This window comes from Malurus melanocephalus, unplaced genomic scaffold, assembly GCF_030028575.1.
Source record: "Malurus melanocephalus ecotype Western Australia unplaced genomic scaffold, MMel_1.1 scaffold_12, whole genome shotgun sequence".
Taxonomy (NCBI): domain Eukaryota; kingdom Metazoa; phylum Chordata; class Aves; order Passeriformes; family Maluridae; genus Malurus; species Malurus melanocephalus.
The window spans coordinates 4,141,336-4,160,762 of record NW_026623244.1 but is presented as its reverse complement, the minus strand read 5'-3'; the positions used below and the strand labels follow the sequence as shown (position 1 = coordinate 4,160,762).

General features: G+C 36.3%; 1 protein-coding gene across 1 annotated transcript in view; it reads left to right on the top strand.

The window, feature by feature from the left end:
* The window catches only part of DNTT (DNA nucleotidylexotransferase), a 74,458-nt gene extending 55,496 nt beyond the window's left edge, over nucleotides 1-18,962 (top strand). The window contains exons 10-11 of the mRNA XM_057379319.1: nucleotides 672-755; nucleotides 18,248-18,962. Coding sequence (XP_057235302.1) covers nucleotides 672-755; nucleotides 18,248-18,334 — 171 coding nt within the window. The 3' untranslated portion in view covers nucleotides 18,335-18,962. The remainder of the gene's footprint in view (nucleotides 1-671; nucleotides 756-18,247) is intronic.
* The last annotated feature ends 465 nt before the right edge of the window (nucleotides 18,963-19,427 follow it).

Sequence of the window (19,427 nt, the reverse complement as noted above, 5' to 3'; positions counted from 1 at the left end):
GGAGTGATTACATGGTACAATGCAGAGCTCCTGAGCCAGCTCTGAATGATATTTTTGACGTGCTGGAAGCAGTACTGGTGCCTTGCCACTCTGTTCTACTCAGGTTAATTGGAAGCAGAATGGTTTAGACCAGGCAAAATGTTGTAATTGATGTGTTCTCCTGCTGAGCTTATGAGTTACTTCAGTCATCTTTTTGAGATAGCAAAATTTATTTATTTGGACTTTGGATGAAGTTCTGCACACTTTGGGGTCCTTTCTTATCTTGGAAGTGTTTGGCAACTTAAAAGCCCTTCTCTCAACTTTGTAGATGGGTGTCTACACTAAAAACACACAGTGTGAGGCCCTTTGGATGGTAGGCAATGACTTAATTTTTCTCTGCCTCACTGAGCTCCCACTCCCTGTTGAGATTATTCACCTGCAGACTGTRGGAGCCCATCACAGGTTCACTTTCTTATACAGCACCCACCTGCTCTCAGAGCAACCGACTGAAATGATGGACGATTCCCTGTCAAAACATTTTCCCTCAGATGATTGATTCTATCAGTGTATATCCTTTTAATAGAGGTAATTTTCACATGTTAGTTTATTATTCGGTTTGGCATTAGAACTGTTATGCAAAAATAGCAATTCTGGTTTGTGAAAATGGCTGATATTGGCTCTATCTTTGACAGCAATTTGGGCGTGATTTGCGCAGGTTTGCTACACACGAAAGGAAGATGATACTGGATAACCATGCATTGTATGACAGGAGAAAGGTACTGTTTATTCTCAGAAATAAAGTGAATGTTCTTTTTAATTTCTGAGTGTGCATTTCCAGTTTTTCATATTCAATTAAACAGAATATTTTAGCTTGATTATCTGTTTGGTGGCAAAACCGTTCCAGCTTCACAAGATTTAGTTTCACTGGAACAGCCTGATTAAATGTGAACAAGTCTGGAACTCTTTTTTTTTTTTTTCATTCATGAGGTAATTTCTGAAATATAACAAGAAACATACATTAGATATTTGTGCTTGATACAGCCTTCACAAAACTGAGTACAACCCAACTGCAAACATTTGAAAAAGGTACTTCACTGTCCCATTTCAGAAGGAGAGGTAATTTCTGTGTCCCAGGCACAAATTCAGCTGGTATTGGGCTGGCATTTCAAATGAAGAGATGGGTATATTGAGTGGTACAGGCTCAGTTAAAGGCTTGAGGAAGTTTCTGCAAGGCATGACACTAAGTAGAGATCAGGGATCATCCTGCATTTAAAGCCCTGCATTCAGAAGTCTGTGTGGGATTCTGATTAGTCAGGCTTGGCAGCCTGGGGAGTAATTGGTATAATTTCTGGTATAAAGGCCTTTGGCTGTAGTTATACTGATCTCTGCATTTATCTGGCTTAATGTCTGTTTTTGTACTAGGCCATTTAAATAATAAGCAAAAATCAATACTGTAGATGCTTATTGATGTCATTATAGGGAAAGGCAGAAGTGCCATGTCAAGATTTTACATTAATCCTTCCTCTACATTCCACACAGAATGGAGACTGCTTTTAGCATCCCTGCTTACATGCAGTATTGTCTCATTGCTTCTTTCTAACATGCAGCAGTGATCCAAGCCATCACTCCATTTCAGCTGTCTCCATATGTGCTTGTCAGCTCCAGATGCTGTAGCATCCTCAGTTCACATGGAAACCTGGGGAAATTATCGAGCTAATTATCCATTTAGTCAGATATCCTGTCTCCAGCAATTGTCAATACTAGATGCYTTGGAAGAAAACAAAAAATTGCATAGTAGATAAATGTGCTATCAAATGTCTAAGAGGGAGTTTCATAATCTCAGGGACGTTGTCAGTGTACTTCTGTCTGTCTTTTATATTTYGAAAGCATTCAAAATATAAACTCTTTTCCTCAGCATAATATGGCTGGCGTTTTAACTGCATGTGAGTATGTCCTCTGTTTAAGAGCTTTTTGGGTGTAACAGAAAATGGAACTAGGGAAAACTAAAAAATCTGAGGAATGCCAGTTTTATTTTTTGTGTGCAGCAAAATTTGCCTGCTTGGAGTATGAGTATGTAACACTATTTCTGCTGCTTTTACTCAGAGCTCTGAGGCATTTGGGGATGCAGAAAGGACACTGTTCAGTCATGAACATTAATCAGTATTATGTTTTCTTTATTTTGTTTAGGCTTTATAACTGATATACTATTCAAATCCCTCTGGGAAAGAAAATGTGAGTTTCCATGTGTATTTGACTGGATTAGGCAGGATGTTTCACAGATAAATTATGAGTTTACCTTCACAGTTCTTCTGCAAAGAAGGATGCTCTTGTCACCCCAAATTTTCAGGTGAAGAGCTGAGACAGAGAAAGATTTAAGGTCTTAAACATCCATTGATTTCAAGGGCCCTGCATTTGCAGTATCTCACCTGAAATTTCTCTTGTTGAATATCTGYATTTGGAATTTGAAAAATACAAGGAAATGTATATCCATGTTGTGGTTCCCAAAACCATCATCTGTAGTAGTAACTGAATCTCCAGAACTTCTACGTGTCTGAGTCTCAATGTTCTACCCCAAACTGAAGAAATGGTGAGAGGGCTGAGAAGCAAAACTCAGAAAATTTTCCTTATTCTTCATTATAATGTGGTAATTCTTGACAAAGGCAAACTAAAAAACTCAGTGAACAAAAAAACCAAACTGAAATAAACCCACAACACCCAGACCAAATATTCAGGGATAATTTCAACYATCTTGGGCATGAAGTCCTTAATGTAGGATTTCCATATATGAATTGAAGCACATGAATGGGTCAGCTGTCCCTTTCTGGGAGGGACTTTGCTTTCAAATGTCTCTCTGTCATCAACCCCCTCCTCCCAATATCTAAGTCTGCCATTTCTCATTTAATCCCAAATACAGCTAGTTTGCTTCCAATTTTTTTTTTTAATTTTGCTGTAAACCACAGATGCACTGCAGATTTCAAACACAAGAAGTTGTGTTAATAAGTTGACACAGCAGAATACTGTTCTTGTTTCTGCTGCAGTCTCAAAAATAGCTAAATTACATTAGCTGAATTTTTCCACAAAGAAAGAAACTTCTTAGGCAGATATGCAATGTGAAAAATTTCAGACCAGGCAGCACCAMAGTTATAATTGGCTTAACAGAGACTCTTTTTCCAAGTAGTGTTATTTCAACAAGAAGCAAGGATATGACTCCCTGCAAGTATTGTAATTACAATCTAATGCGTTAAATTTAAAAAAATAGAATTATTTTTAACTTTGCAATTTTGTATTAAGTTATTCTCACAAATGACATTTTGAACTAAAAATCTTCCATACTGCCACCCAGTGTACAATAAAATCAGAAATGTGCAGAATACAGTCATGGTGTCTGTGAAATTTGAGATGATGGCCCATAGTGGAAGCAGAGAAGTTTGCGGTAAATTGTGTGGCTGCCAAGGTTGACTCATTTTTAGGGTCATCAGGTTAGTCAGCTAAAATATGTGATTAAAAAAATAATTTTGCACAAGGGAACATATGCCCAAATTGTAAAATACTTAGGGTTTGGCTTGTTGGTTATTTTTTTACATTAAATTATGATGAGTAGAGAATCTACTTTATTGTAATTCCAGTACTTTTCTTTAAAAATTATCTGACTAGGAGGGAACACTGAAAACATGGCTGTTTTATCTGTACAATATCATAAAATGGGATTGGAACATGAAAATTTGTATTTTGTAAATACATTTCTCTTTGTGGGAGGATATCTTCCTTTCTGAAAGCTAAAACCTATCAGGAAGCAAATATCCCTCGTGCAAGCTGCTTGAGATCCCTCAACACAACCTTAATGAAGGTGAATTAGGTACCATATGTAAAAACTGAATCAGGTCTTTTCCATATTTCTCTTTGTTTGCTGAAGAGAGGTTTTCTTACATCACTGGCTCTGTCCAGACAGACAAACTTTCATGCACAGCTCTAACACTCACTGGGTTCAGAATGGGGTGGAATTCGGGAGCAGGGTCAAATCCTTCCTGCTTCATTCTTTTTCTTTTATTAGTCTGTGTGTGTGTACAGCAGAATGGATAGGAAGATCAGCAGGAGTCAAACTAATTCTTGATCCTGCTCAAGACCAGGTCCTTTCCTTAAAAACACTTGCCTGTAATACTTTAAAATATTGCAAGTCATGATAAGAAGTTAATAAACCACGCTATAGCAAATGTTATTTGCTCTTATTTAATTTTTATTTGGTGGAATGTAACACTGCTTGTAAGAGAATGTAATTCATTAACAAAGAAAGCAATTTGCTGATTTGCTCCACATTTCAATATATAATTCAGTATACTTCATTCTTCTATATTAATATTTATCAGCCCTTTGGCACAGATGCTTGCACTGTGCCCCACTGCTTGAAACGTGATGCATGTCAGAGAATTCCAGCTTCCAGCGTTCAAAGGGTTGCATCAGGAGAGAGTCCTGCTTACTTTAATGTATTTCCAAAGGGATTCTGACAGGAATAGGGAGCATTAACGCAGCAGTTAGGAATCAATTACATAGCTTTGCAGATGGGAACAAAAGAAAGAGAAATTTTCTCCAGGGACTCGTTACAAAGTTACACTGTGAAATTATTCCTCAGCCTTGATTTATTTTTTTCTTTCTAGTGTGAATCTTTTTCATGTATTTGTTGGTTTTGGAAGACAGAGTGCAATTATCAAACTAACAATTTTTTTTCAGTCTTACAATAAGAAGGACATTCTGTAGATCTTCCTTTCGTAGGAAAACTGGGATAAAAAATTTGAAAATTTGCTAMCAACAGTCTGTCAGCCTCCTTTAYGTAAAAAGATGAGTGTGTGTCCAAATCTGTGTGTCTGTAGAACTGTGCACCAAAGGTATGGAAATCAGCACTTGTATATGGAAACCTGAGCTGTGSCATTCCTGTGATTTACACCAGCTGGAAGCCAAACCTTAGTGAGATTCCTACTCTTACAGAATGGAGTTTATTGATCAGTCATGAGGAAGGAAGAGAAATTCTATGTTCCTCAAGTCATATGAGGTCTTCTTCTTTTATTACTTTATTACTTTATGCACTTCATGGCAGCAAAATGAAGCCATGTAAATAATTAGCATTGTTTTTGGTTTTTTTTTTGGTTTTTTTTTTTTTTTTTTTTTTTTTTTTTTTTTTTTTTTTTTTTTTTTTTTTTTTTTTGTGAAAGAATAAATGGAGTTCTTAGGGTATAACAGATTAATTGAATTATTAGCATATGAATGTTCTTGCACTGACATTGTAGGTTGATGTTTTTTGTAAGACAAGGATCCTGAGCTCAGTGTTATTTTGAAGAGTCATTGGAGCAGAAAGCAGTTGTTAATTTTATGTCCTATGTAAATTTAAGATGGGAAATAGGTCCCTTAATGTTTTCTATTAGAGAAATATTGGAAAAAAATGACACTATACAGATGACTGATTGATGATTGATGACAATTTTTCATTTAAAAAAACTTGATATGAATTTGAATGGCGTGAAATGTTATTTAGTTGTTGAATAACAAGAGAGGTGGTTTATATAACTGTTCTGAATAACAAACTCAYAAGATGCTCTGAAAACTTCATAACAGGACTCAGCTTTGCAAGCCCTTAAGTGCTGTGCTGTTACATTGTAAGATTGTGAGATCCCATTTTTTTTCAAGAGAAAATTTGCTTTTTCTTGGGAAACCAYAGTAAGCATGAAAGGGGAAATTTATCCTGGGATTTCTTTTACCCTGTGAAATTCGCATTCAATTGTCACCATCAATATTGCACTGTATTTTACCACTTGCCTGCAGAGTGAATTCCTAACCAAGAAAAACCTGACTGACTTGAGGCAGGGCTCGTCCTGCCTGCCTTTGCATGTGTCTGTAAAGCCARATGAAGGTGTGATTACAGCCCCAGTAAATGATTGTTTTATGGCTGTAATGCTCTGGTGAGCTGGCTTTAGAGTGTCTGAGTTCTGCTCATCTTTTGCCCGAGTAGCTGCCTCACAGCCTCAGTCTTTGCAGCAGGCAGCCCATCCAGCCATGCCTGGCAACATCACTGAAATTCCAGCCCCCTTCAGGGTATTCAAATTTTTCTCTGGCTGAGTCTGYGTCTGTGTTGTGCCTTTTATTTTGAAACTTGGCTTACCCGGCAGTGACCATGTCGGTGCAAAAAGTCATGTTCTTATGTTCCTGTGGTGCTTGGCTTGGAGGACAGAAGCCCTGAGGAAGGGAAGGGAGCCCAGCAGACTGATTCCAGGTGGCTGGGTGGTGACCTGCACTTGCCAGAACTTTGTAAATATGTCTCCTAATAAAAAGCCAGCTTTGTTTTTCACACAGGATTCTTTTCTTTCACTACCTGATATATTACTTTTCAAAAACCTGTATCACCAGCAAGAGCTGTCTATGATTTTATAAACTCATTTTATTACATAAAGTTGTGTAATATTCACGTGTTTAACTGTGTATTCAGTAGTTACAGTCTCCAAGTCAGTTTTTTTGGTGTCATCTGAGAGCATTTACTCCACATTACCTTTCATTGATCTAAGCTTGCAGAAGTTCACTTGCACAGTTAAAGTGACATTTTTTATGGTTCTGTAAAAACTGGATATTATGGTCTTATTTTGGCAGATGCTGCTCTAGAATTATAAAGTTATAATGGTGATATAATCAGCCTTGAGAACATCTTGATGAATTAAACATGCTGCAGCTGCAGAGTTTGCTTTAGACATCTGCAACAATGACTGGATTAAAGCTACAGTAAACAYAAAGATCCAAAGTTTGGAATATTGATTTCCAATGTTGTCTCTACAGCTTCCTAAAAGGAAAATGTGTCCAGGTGGGGCTTGGCCTCTTCTCCCAGGCAACAAAAACAGGAYAAGAGAACRCASCCTTAAGCTGTGCCAGAGAAGGATTAGGTTGGACATTGGGRAGAATTTCYTCACAGMAGGGRTGATCAGACATTGGAAWGGCTGCACAGGGAGGTGGTGGAGTCATYGTCCCTGGAGGTGTTTWAGGAAGGACTGGATGGGCACTCAGTGCCAGGGTGTGGCTGACACRGTGGTGTTGGGTCATAGGCTGSACTCAACSATCTCAGATGTCTTTTCCACCCTAATCAATTCCATAATTCTGTAATAATTCTGTGATTATTATAGTTAGACACTGAGTCATTTTAAACAGATGCACATACTTTCATTTATGTTTCAATTTCTCTCTCTCTCAGGAAAGTGGAAATTGCATATGAGATTTGGGTGATATTTTCTTTTTGCACCTGGTCTATTTTTAAAAARTAAGAATCAAGATAATTGACTTTTCTTATTTCTTAGTAAAGTAAAAAACTACATGCGTTTTTTTACCAAGTGTGCTTCTCCTCAGTGTTCTCTTAGCATTTTAAATGTTTCACATACAGCATATAATTGGTCATTTTTACAAAGTTTGCACGTATTTCATATATATATTTAGCTAAACCTAATCTCTTTGCAATAGCAAGCTGTACATCTAACACAAAAAAAGTTCCTAATTTCCTTTGCCTGGTGTGTTTTTTGAGCAGTTCAGTGAAACCTGTATTACTAATGAAAAGAGATCTCTCAAAATGTGTGAATAGGTGCAGATCCTGAATATTTTGACTACACCTTTTTACTAATTTTCATTTCTAGGACARTACCGATCTAATAATTTTAAATAGTTTTAGTTCAATTATTTATGCTGGGATAAGTTATCAAATGTGGGGTAGGTTTCAGAATCTCATATTTTCTGTCAAAAGAAAAAAGTAATTAATTTGAGAGGAAGATAGAGAGGAAGCTGGAAAAGGAAGCAGCTGAGGACCAGAGAGGAAAATGGCATGGGATGTGGAGCCAGAAGGGGATGATGGATGTACAGATTTGATAAGAAAGTGCAGAGTGGTTGGAAAAAGCAATGGGGAATGGAGAGGGTGTATTTAATTAGCAGCTCCATTGTGGAGAGAAATCTGAGCTGGTTGAAGAGACATCTGAAAAGGGGCACAAAATGGAATCACAAGGAAGAGATATGAGTGGAAGTTTGATGGACTGAAAAACAAATTCATCAGGCTAATGCTCTAAGCTGGCAACAAGAAATGGGTAAATGTTCAGTTACCCCAGATAACKGAGTAAACCATGTGTGTCTCACTTAACTCTGGATATGGAATGAKTGGAGCCTGGAGTTACATTAGAAATCTGAGGGCAGAGATCAACAATTTAGCATAGGGGAGGGAAAAGAGAGGGAGCTGGAACACAGATTGTGAAAGCTCAGTTTCCTAAGACTGATCGATCCCCCATTGGCCTGCAACTCAAGAATGTTTCAGTGCTGTCAGCAAATATTTGTTAGCCCTGTAGCACTGTACATTTCCTGCCTGCTGAACAAAGCCTAAGTATCTTACAGGATTTGAAGTAAGCAGTATTTCTTTGAAGAAATGAAGTCTCTATGCATATACATAGGAATATTGAATTAAGGCTAAAATTCAATCAAGCACATTCTGGGATTTCTTAAATTGCAGGTCTTTGATTTTGCAGTCCCAATAAAGTTCTTCTGAAGCAGTTTGTTTATGATAATCCCATATGATTTACTCACAACTGAGCTTCATAAAATCCAGGATTCTGCATTTTTCTCATTTTATTCACTCTTACAAATCTTTATAAGGCAAAATACAAAAAACCCAACTTCACAGTACTTGACAAGGCTGCTGTAAATAGCATAGACTTAAAGTGAAACATGAGGATAGCTGAAATGAAAAAGGAAATAATCCCTGAGAATATTTTTAAGGACTTTGTGATAGTACAGAGATTATCAGAGGACTGCAGGGAACCAAAGGTTTTTGATCTSGTTTTCTTTACAACAGTGTACTACTTAACGTGTTCAAATTTTTTGGGTTGTCACATAGAAAGTTCCAAGTTTCCTTTCACTTTGTGAGCCCCAAACTGAAAACATTTTAGGGAATATATTATATTGTTTATTTGCTGTGGAATGTTTTTAATTTTTAAAATTGTATTGGGAGATTGGATGCATAACAATGTATTGTTTTGCAGCAAAGTAACCACAGATTTGTAATTTTAAACAGAGAATAGTTCCATTTTATGTACAACATGATCTTGTTTACAAACTAAACCTTAGCAAGCGCTGTTAAGTCAACAGGTAATGTTTTTTTAATATTTTATTTTTTAAATGYCAGTGTTTCAGCACTAGTCTTTTTCTTTCTCCATCATGAAAACTACATGGAGTAAGTAGATTGCATGTGGAAAACATGAAGATATTTTGATATGAAATGAAATGATATATTCATGATATGAAATAGTTGGATAAGTGCCTAGAATATTYTAATATTGCCCTTATTATTCTATTTTAGTTGATTAACTTATTTTTTACTRTTCAGAAATTAGTATCAATGAACCAGTAACCAGAGCCAGAGATGAGCTCAAGAGAAATATTCCAGTCTGGTATTAAAAGCACAGGACATGTACAGTGGTAAAATGAAATGAGAATTTATGATTATTGCTTCTAYTAGCTTCAAAAATTATTCATGCCCAGAATTATTAGAATAAATTCCACTGCATTATTTTGCATCAGTRCCATTACACATGATTTTGCCTGAGGGTATTGAGTCAATGGGTAATGCTTGCAATACTGCTTTTTCAATCAGGGTTTGTTATAACAGCATTTCAAAGAGTAATTTTTTTTTCTCTCTGATTTATTTATGCTSTTATTTGTAGCTGGATTAGGAACAGATTAGTTTTTATTTTAARGGAGGCATGCTGATGTGAATATTACTACAGAAATACCAGTTAAACATGAAAATTACATGTGGAGRTAATATATTGTCAGAGCAACTTCAGGTTATTGCTGCTGGAAACAGTTATATACTATCAAATGGAAAATGCACAGTGTCTGCACAGTGTTGTGGGATATTATTATTGAATTTGTTGACATACTTCACATTTCTGGCACAATTAGCACTTCAGCATTCATGTTCTATAATTATAATAAAATTGTTTGTGCTGTTGATAGTCTTATTCATAGACATAGCTTAAATATTTAGTAAAATGTCTAATTACAAGCAAAGCAAAAACCACCAATAGCCAGTCTTTAAAAGAAGCCTCTTCAAAAAAATCAAATGAAAATACTGGGAAAAGCAAAGAMGGGAAAATCACCTGAATGTTGTCAGTCATATTGTTTAGACAAGTATTACAAGACAGATACTCAGATGTTATAACAATCCACAAAATATAAAAAATTYTTGTTGGCCATAATGAAGCTAAATACTGATGGATAATTACTACACAGCTCCTTAGGTCTTGATTCTGTAAGGTTCTTTCATCAAGCAATGTCTCATGCTGGGAATGTTGTTGGAGTGAGTCCTGGTGGAATGAGCTGCTGTCTCCTCAGGCTGGACAGCAGTGTGAACATCAGGACAATGAAGTAGTTTCATTTTTCCATGGTGCYTCCTACTACGTTCATACTACGTGAGACAATCATTGAATACAATTATCTGAAAGCTCTCATATAATGACAGGATTGTATGCATTTTTATATGGAAATGGCTTTGCTTAGCCTTTTTTTTTCTTCTATTTCCTCCTTATCCTCTCCATAAAATCATTTTGCTTGCTGTGAAAGTTATTGAACGCAGTGATTCTTGTTAGCACTTTGTCTACCCTGARGAGTCTGATGGAGATTTCAGAGAAGTAGCCACTGTTTTACAGATCAGTGTTACGTTGTGTTCCCATGTTTCCATGGTCGATTGAAGGCACTCCACCTCCCATCAGCCAGTGCACTGAAGGAATTTATGGATCTTCCACAGCATTTTCTCTACTGTTGCTTTACAAAATTCTGGGCCTGTAACTTGTATAAAATTGCAAAGCTCTCAGCTACCCTGAAGCTCAGACCAGATTTACACTTTCCACCAAAGTTGTACAACATTCATTCTTGTAAAGTTAACAGCAGCATAGAGGAGGAAGAGTGTGTGTTTGCAAAGCCTGCTTTCACCTYGGTCACTGCAAGGCAACAGAGAGAGAATGGAGCTGGCTGTGATGTGAGGGTCAGGCTGCCTGGCACAGCATGGGATAGGAATGACAGATGGAAATCCTGGTGCATGGGCTGCACCCAGTTATGGATAGATCGAGGAGATGCACATTCATCTGTCGAAAAGAAATGRAATGATAGTCCATGTGGCATGACACTGATATCACCAAATCCTGGAACTGATGTCAATAGTTTTTAGGTGTTGATGGCAGCTCTGGGCTCCTCTTAGTAATTTTAGTAAAAATCTCTCTCTGTTACTGTACATGTTCCTTTTTGACAAATGGTCTACAAAACACAGCCCTCTTCAGTGACTGAAGTTCCGCATGGTCACAGTAGAAAATAGCACRGAGCTGGGTATTTAGGGAAGGTTTTAAAGAAATACACTTGGGAGAGGCTAGCTTTCACTCGCATGTGTTGTATTATTATAAATCATACTAACCAAGTAATGATGCTTGTCTTTAGGCTAACAAACTGAAATATAGACAAAAACACATGACAGTTTTGTCAACAAAATGCTTATTTTCCTTGAAATCAGTTCCTTCATTGTTACGAAGTGTTATTATGCATTTTCTCATAGGTTTCCTCCTTGTGACTTTTACCTTTTAGAGTTACTAGCTGCACTAGTTAATCGACAGGTTCAGTCTGCAAAAAATCACTCCAGAAAGTGATTGCTTCTGATAATGAGGAAGGTGGGAATATCTTTTTGCAAGTAAAAGACTTTTGAACAGGAAGTAATTGAAACACTCAAAGTTTGCAGCATTCTTCCTCTGCCTCTCTTGCAGCTGCTCTTTTTGCTGAGTCCCTTTCCAGGCACTGCCTGCCCCTTCCTCACAGAAATGCATTAACCCACATATCCACTCAGATAAAACAAAAACAGGTCATGCTTTTTATTCAATCTGCTTTCTGTGCTGCCTGATGGTTGGAGTGAATTTGTATGGTTCTGTAAATTCTGGCTCGAGTAAAATGTTCTGAGTCATTATATTAGATATTTCAATCTAAGTTCACATCTACCTGAAAAAAAATTGATTCAAAAATGCATGAACTCAAATTCCACTGAGATATTCTCTGCACTACTTTCTCCAGTTTTACCTCTCTGTCTTGTTAAATGTGTTGGACTCATTCTCCATATGAAAGTGCTGAACTGCAGCAGCTCATCAGCATGTTCAGTGTTGTAAGAAACAGCACAGGGGCACCAGTAGGATGTCTTATCAAGTCAATCATTSARTAACTCCTCCATCCTRGTTTGCCTTTAACCTTTTTCTAGCMTATTACTGATGYCCTCCATTCTGTCCTTCTCTCCTGCTTTTCTTTTTACTTATTTTTAGAAAATGCTACCAGAGTGTTGATATTTATGATTCCAGRATAAACCTAATTGAATTTGATGGGGATCAAGGATATATACAACCCAAAGTGTTTATTTYGGGACTTGCAATAACTTAATTGACAATAAATAGGTTGTCCAATTAGTTGTGCCATGGAGTGAATTTGGATAATTTTTTGTCAGTCAGTCTGTATAATCTGATTACCTCTCTTCTGATTGACCTTTCTGGGAGGAGATGTAAGTGTGTAGCTGAAACAAACATATGCTCTGCCTGTCTGCCTTGTCTTCTCTTGGGCTTTCCTGACTCAGTTGCTTTGACAGTGGTCCTTGTACTTGTCATTTCCAAGGATTCTTGGACATCTGCATTCAGCACATTCAATGGTTGGCTTTGGAACTCAAGTTTTTGTTTGAAAATTATTCTTTCCTTGTTAGAGGATGACTTTTTTATGACCTCTGTGTTTTCAAGTTTACTTTATCTTGTGAGCTAATAGAGATATTTAGGCTCGTGAGGCAGCTCAGGCTTCCMAGTGGAAAACAGGAGTGAACTTGTATGATTTCAAAAGGCTTGTTTGGTAAGGTTCACCAGAAATCCAAACTGTTCACTGTGGTTAAATGGAAAAGCYTTTAGGGTGTCTTTAATTTTGCACTGAGATCTTCCCTTTTTTCTCACTGGATTTGTGTACTGTCAGYCACAGGAACCTTTAACTCTCAAAAATAGGAAGCAACTGAAATTGCACAGGTGTAAAGCACTAGGGTGGGTGCCTTTACACAATTTTAGCTTTGAAAAATTTGAATAGTTGATAGAACAATGTATTTTTTGCTTTCTAGTCTCTTTTGTATTTTTTGCTTTCTAGTCTCTTTTTTTTTCTTTCTTTTTTTTTTCTTACCTTTTTTTTTTTTTTTTTTTCTTACCTTTCAGGCAGGTCTCATTTCTGTTTCTAAAAAATGTTGTAGTGCAAGCCTCAAAACTTCCTTGTAATTCTGACCATACAATAAATGAAAATGTATTTAGTTCAGGCTTCCAAATGTCTTTTTATTTCTTTTCTCCTCAGTATTTTGTGGATTAGAGGAAGTTGCTTTGGGCTATTTTCACATATTACATTTAATATTCATATATCAAGAAACAATTTTATGTACTACAGCTACTTATTTAAAAATATTTTAACAATGATTGCTCTAGCACTCATAGAGAATCTTCWGTAGAAGTGGGGGTTGTTTACTCCTATTCTAACTTGTTGGTTTTATTTCTTTATGTGGTTATTTCTAACATTTTCACAGATGAGAATTCGTTTAATGCTCTACCCATTTATTGTCAGAACCTTGTGCTGAGCTCAATAAAATAGGACCATTGAGTACAGAAGATATCTGCAGTCAGTCTAAGAATGRCAGGAAATGTTAAAAGAAAAGCACTTTAGTGCATCATTTTGTGGATATGTGATTGTACRGAGTTTTTGGATGCAACACAAGATGAATATTTTCATCTTGTTATGCTGGAATTCAGGTAAAAATAATCCAAAAGTCACAAAATAATGAAATGTATGCCCACATTGTCAGGTGTACATTATAACAGGCTGCTTTAGTAAACGCAGCTTTTTTCTAAAGTTTCTGCAGTGCTGGTGTGACCCAGGAGCTGTGGTGGTGCCTCAGCACTGGTTCAGGAGGAACAGGTGGGGTAACACTCAGGTCAGGTAAACACACAGGAACATTCCCACTGGCCATTATGTGGAAGATGTGATAGATGACTTATGTTTTTGCCTTCACAATTCTTTCTCTAAGCCCTTTTTATTAATTTAACAAACAGCTACTGATATTTTTTTCAAGGATACAAATGCTATTTGAGCAAATGGGATCAGAGAAAAAGAGAGTGTGAACCATTTAACAGCTTTGGTTCTTCTAGTGTGAGAAACCATTGAGGTATTCTATCAATTTCGGGTCTGATGTTATGGTGCACTGCTTCACTGAATGCCTCATCCTTTCATATCCAAAGAAGCTATTAAAGGAATTTAAGCAGCAGCATTTTTTTCATTTGTCCCAATTATCCTTAATTAAAAATCTTCAACTGACTTGGCGCGAGGGCTGACTTGTGAGGATGCTGCTAAAGTGACAAACACATGTGTAAGAAATTTAAGGTGCATTGTGATATCTTTTACCATGGCTGATTAAGCAAGTCTTGTTGCTATCATCACTCATCTACAACTGGCTTTACCCATAAAACTTATTTTTAGAATGGGCTCTGTCCAAACACAATGAACAATTAAGTGTCAAGTTTACAAATGACAAATCTTTTCTGTTGTTCATTTATCATTGTCTTCCTTATGGCTGCTGTAATAATTTGAGATGTAAAGTGATAGGGGTTTAGACTGCTTGGAATTTATCATTCAGTGTGCTGGTAGAATTACAAAGTTAGGTATGATCATATTGTCATTATATCTTCGTTTTAATAATTTGAAAAAGAAAAGGCGATATTAAGGTAATTAAATGGATGTGAATGTGTCGCATGTGAAACAATATGAAAATAACTTAGAGAAGGTAAATATGAAATTTAGAATCCTTAAACACCCTGTGTAAGATTTTGCCATGTTAAAGCATGCAACATAACCCTAGATACAAAGAAAAGGTTAGAATAAATGTGTATGTTGATGGCATTCCAGGTGCTTTTCTAGAAGCAAAGTCATATCACAGAGCATTTTGTGAATTATTAACAAGATACTGTTGGCAATGATCTCTGTGCCCTTCCTCCCTTCCCAATTTATTTCATGTAATAGTACATCAGAAGGAGTCCAGACAAACCTCAATGATTATGGTCCTTCAGAGTCTTTTGCAAAAGGAAGGGATGTGCCTTGTACACAATGTCACAGTTTTCAAAAGGATAATGAAATCTGCTAGAGAATSACTGCATTCTTTCTGAATTACAGTTGTAAAGCATATAAAAGTCAGGGCTCTGAAAAGAGTAGGAAAAATGGGATATGGAAGGAAATTACTTGGTCTTTATGGGCACAATTTGGCTGTGACTTATTCAAGAACAAATGTTCAAATAGTTTATAAAGCAGAGTTGTGCCAGTGATCAATGAGGTAAGGTTCATACTTACTTCTTGTTCTTCAGCTGATACCAAGTATTATAAGGATTTAAAGAAAGTAATTAATCAAATTTCCCTCACGTCTCATCTTCAGAACAACGAGTATTTAGCTCTGCAGGAAGTTCTGCTGGTTCAGAACCATGAAATCACATTTCACCAACGACAATATGTGGTACTGAATTTTATTTTTGGTTACTTGTATTCCAAATAATTTTCTAAGTTCATCTTGAGATGGGTTAAATAGTAATGAAATGCTACAGTGACAGGCTGAGAGTTATTCCCRGTATTATTCAAGCATGATAGATTATTTAATTTGGTTTTGGGCAACAACTGTTATWGCCAAGCAATGTAGTAATAAACAGTAGGATATCAGTCTACTTGGAATACAATGAARTGTGTGCTTTTGAAGAAGGCTGTGCTGTTAGCTAATGCTGATTTAGATTAAAAAAAAAAACTAGAATCTGCTTTATTAAGTAATGGTTTTGTTTTGCTGGATTCKTCATATTAAAATGTATATGAAACCAAGTGACAGTAGAAGTATAAAGTGCAGAGACTTTGGCCGTGATAGTTGGGATATCAYAAAGCAGTGATAGCTCTGCCTTCAGTCTCTGCTTCCCTTTCCTCAAAAGTATTATTGATCATTACTGCCAAAATGAAAAATAAGAGGTAGCAATTCATATAAGAAAACATTTGGATGGCAGTTGTTCTACATCAGGTGTAGTTAATGGTCATGTTTGCAACCACAAAYGTAATATTTACATTTGAAATGACAGAATTGATTAAATGGGATAAGAGAAGAGTGATACCAGAAGCTTCAAGCATTGGATTTTTTTTTGTAAATTTGATTGATGTTGATGGGGCATGTTTTGGATCTGCAGAATATTAGTAAGGAGATGCAATAAAATCACAGCTAGGCAAGCAGTTCATTACTTCCCTTGAGCAAAAAGAAARAAGCAAGAAAGAACAGTAGTGAATGCAATAATCAAATTTACATCACTGTATAAGCTCTGCATAGATTGACATAGGAGGAAAATCATAGGTTATGATTAACATTAATAACACTTACATTGCTGAAGCAGTTGGCAGATATCAGCTAGAAATTCATTTAGAAACACTGCTTGTAGCTACTGAGAATGGTATTCAGCATCAGATACTTCGTATTAGAAATTTTCCCTGTCAAGCAAATGAAATGAGTTTAGCTTGCAGGAAAACATAAAGTGACAGAACAAAAGAAACAGAATGCAATTTGGGGTCCCAGAGATATGAAGAGCTTCTATTAAAGAGTGTCTGTAACATCTGTCTACAAGTGTAAAACTTTTTTTTCTTGTTTTATTTTATTCTTCTTTTTTTTTTGCAGTAATGTAGGTGTATGGATTCCTTCTCTTTCTTCGTAAATAGTAAAAGAAAAAAAAGAAAAGAAAGAACAAAAAAAACCTGAAAATCCTGTCATCCCAGGAGATACCTAAGGAACAAAATATCCTCTGTATTGTTATCCAATGGGCAGTTGTTGATGTCTTTTTTCCTTTTTTTTTTTTATTCTGTTCAATTTTTATTTTCTACCATTTTTTTTCTTCTCCTGTCTATGTGAAAAAGTACAGTTTTCCCCCTGTTATTTGTGGGTTCCTGTTATTCCAGTACCTGACATTTGAACTTCCTAGGAAAAGAGGAATATTATTTGTCTATGCTTATAARCAATCCTTGCTATTGCAGAGACAAATTCCATCGGTGAGTTCTGAGCTGTGAATCTCTGGTGCCAGAAGTTGTTCCACCATACCGTGGGTTCACTCTGACCAAATCATGGGCTCCTCTCCCTGACCCATTCCCTTGAGTTTGCTGGRCAGCACAGCCCTCCTGAACACATTGCTTGGCAGCTGAGAGAGCAGAGGCCCTGACACTGCTTCATAAACATTGTTGTGGCCAGAGATTCTCCCGGCTCAAAGGAATTTATCAGTGGGTTCTCTAGACAGCATCTCCTTTTTCACAGTAGAGAGTGCTCAACTCTAGAAACTCAACCCTGAAGTTTTCAAAATGCTGGAGTTTGATTGTTCAGAGCTGAACACTGATTTAGACTTGAAATGATTAAGGAATTGATGAAAYATTAACTATTCTGTTTCAATAGAAATGAGTTCTTTCTTGCTTCTTGCTTCCAAATTCTAAATTGTGAGGTTTCAGTGTTTTAATATTCACCTACCTTAGCAGCTTTTTTTAATTATCACTGTACCATAGTGATGAAAAGAATGCATAAGGCCATGTACTTTATTGTATCAGGCATCAGAGGGGAGGTAGGCTTGTGAATGTTCCTGTGTGAAAATACTCTCCTGCATTACCAGAAGTGCAGTTATGAAAAAATGAAACTGTATTTTACTGTGAAACATTCAGCAGGAGTATGTGTAAAGAAARAAAAGCTTGGCTTTTAATTGATGCTTTTAATGCTTGGCTATACATAATTRGTGTCACCATCAAATCAGCTTGAATGCACTTACAGAGATCATTACTATAGTAATTTAAAAACATTTATGATTTTATGAAGAAAGTCAAGCTCTTGACCCTCATAGGAGGGAAATRTAAGTTGGATTTGAGGTGCATAGGGTCTTGAAAAAGTAAATCAAAACAAAGTTGTAAACTAGTCATTAGAAGGGAAAACATCAAGCAGCATTAAAATTCTTTTTTAACTTGCTTTTGCATTTCAGGAGAGGCACATTGATGAAGAGAGTGTATTCTGTAGAGGATACAATGGGTAGARCTGTCAAAAATTAACTCCTTTTCAACAGCAAAAAACATCAATTGAAATTTTTTTCTAACACCCTTATTGACTTTCTTTTTAATTTTTTTTTTTCCACAGAGGATCTTTCTCAAAGCTGGAAGTGAAGAAGAAATCTTTGCACATCTTGGCTTGGATTATGTCGAACCATGGGAAAGGAATGCTTAAAATGATTTGCCAGTGTACATTCATCAGTTGACAGCAATGGTTTTTCTGCCCATCTCACAGCCTGGTTTAGATATATATACATATACATAAGTGTTTCTATGACAACTAAAAGAATTAAATAAGTATTAGAAGCCATTTGTGCATGCTAATGTCCCTAGAAGATAGGAGTTTATGTTTTCCAAAATCTTTTCCAATCTTCTGGKTTTGAAGTTTCTGTGTGGGAGTGGTAAGACTGAGCTTGTTTTGTGGGGCAAAACTTGGAACTGGTGAGATTTTTGCTTACAATAGGAATTTAACATTAGTATGAACAATACTTGCTTTTTAAAATAGTCAGCTACAACARTACGTAAATAATTCAAAACATTTGAGCTGAGTCAAAACATTACTGAAATGTATGCTGGTCTTTAACTGAATTTCTTATGTATTTTGCTGAATCTGTATATAAAATTGCTCCGTGTATAAGGCTTAATGACCTATGCAGTAACTACTTTGCAGTCTCAGCAAMTTGAGGCTTCAGTTGTAGTATTTTCCCAGGTAAGGCACCATTCTACAAAAACTGTAAACAAGCTGATAATTCAGTGAGGGTTAAAAAACATTTCACAGGAAGGGATTTTGAAAGGAAAAGTGGAATAACAATGCAAACTTGCATTGTGTAGAAAAATACTATAAATTTGGAGTACTGATTTGGACTGAAGAAGGTTAAGGTTGTGTGCGGTGATGGTCCTCAGTCAGGAATTTGAATCATAACCTGCATGAAAACAACTGTTTTAACTGTCASGCTTGTAACTGCCCCAAGACAAAAGATTTTAATTATCTGTGCCCAATTTAGATAGCTAGAAATTTATTTATTAATAAAGGTAAGCGCATTGGAATAGTGCATTAGTTGAGCTGTTGAGCTATTGCCTGCTCTGGAGTGGTTTTCCYTCTCTTTAGTCAGAAATTCATCTAGGATGTGAGAGGCTTTCTGAGGGAAGCCGTGTGGGATATTTTTGGTTTCAGAGAATGTCCAGGTAGCYCTTGTAACCATAATGATGATGAAGGATTTTTGATACATTTATCCTTTAATGAACAGGGGCATTCAGTGCTTTAGGAA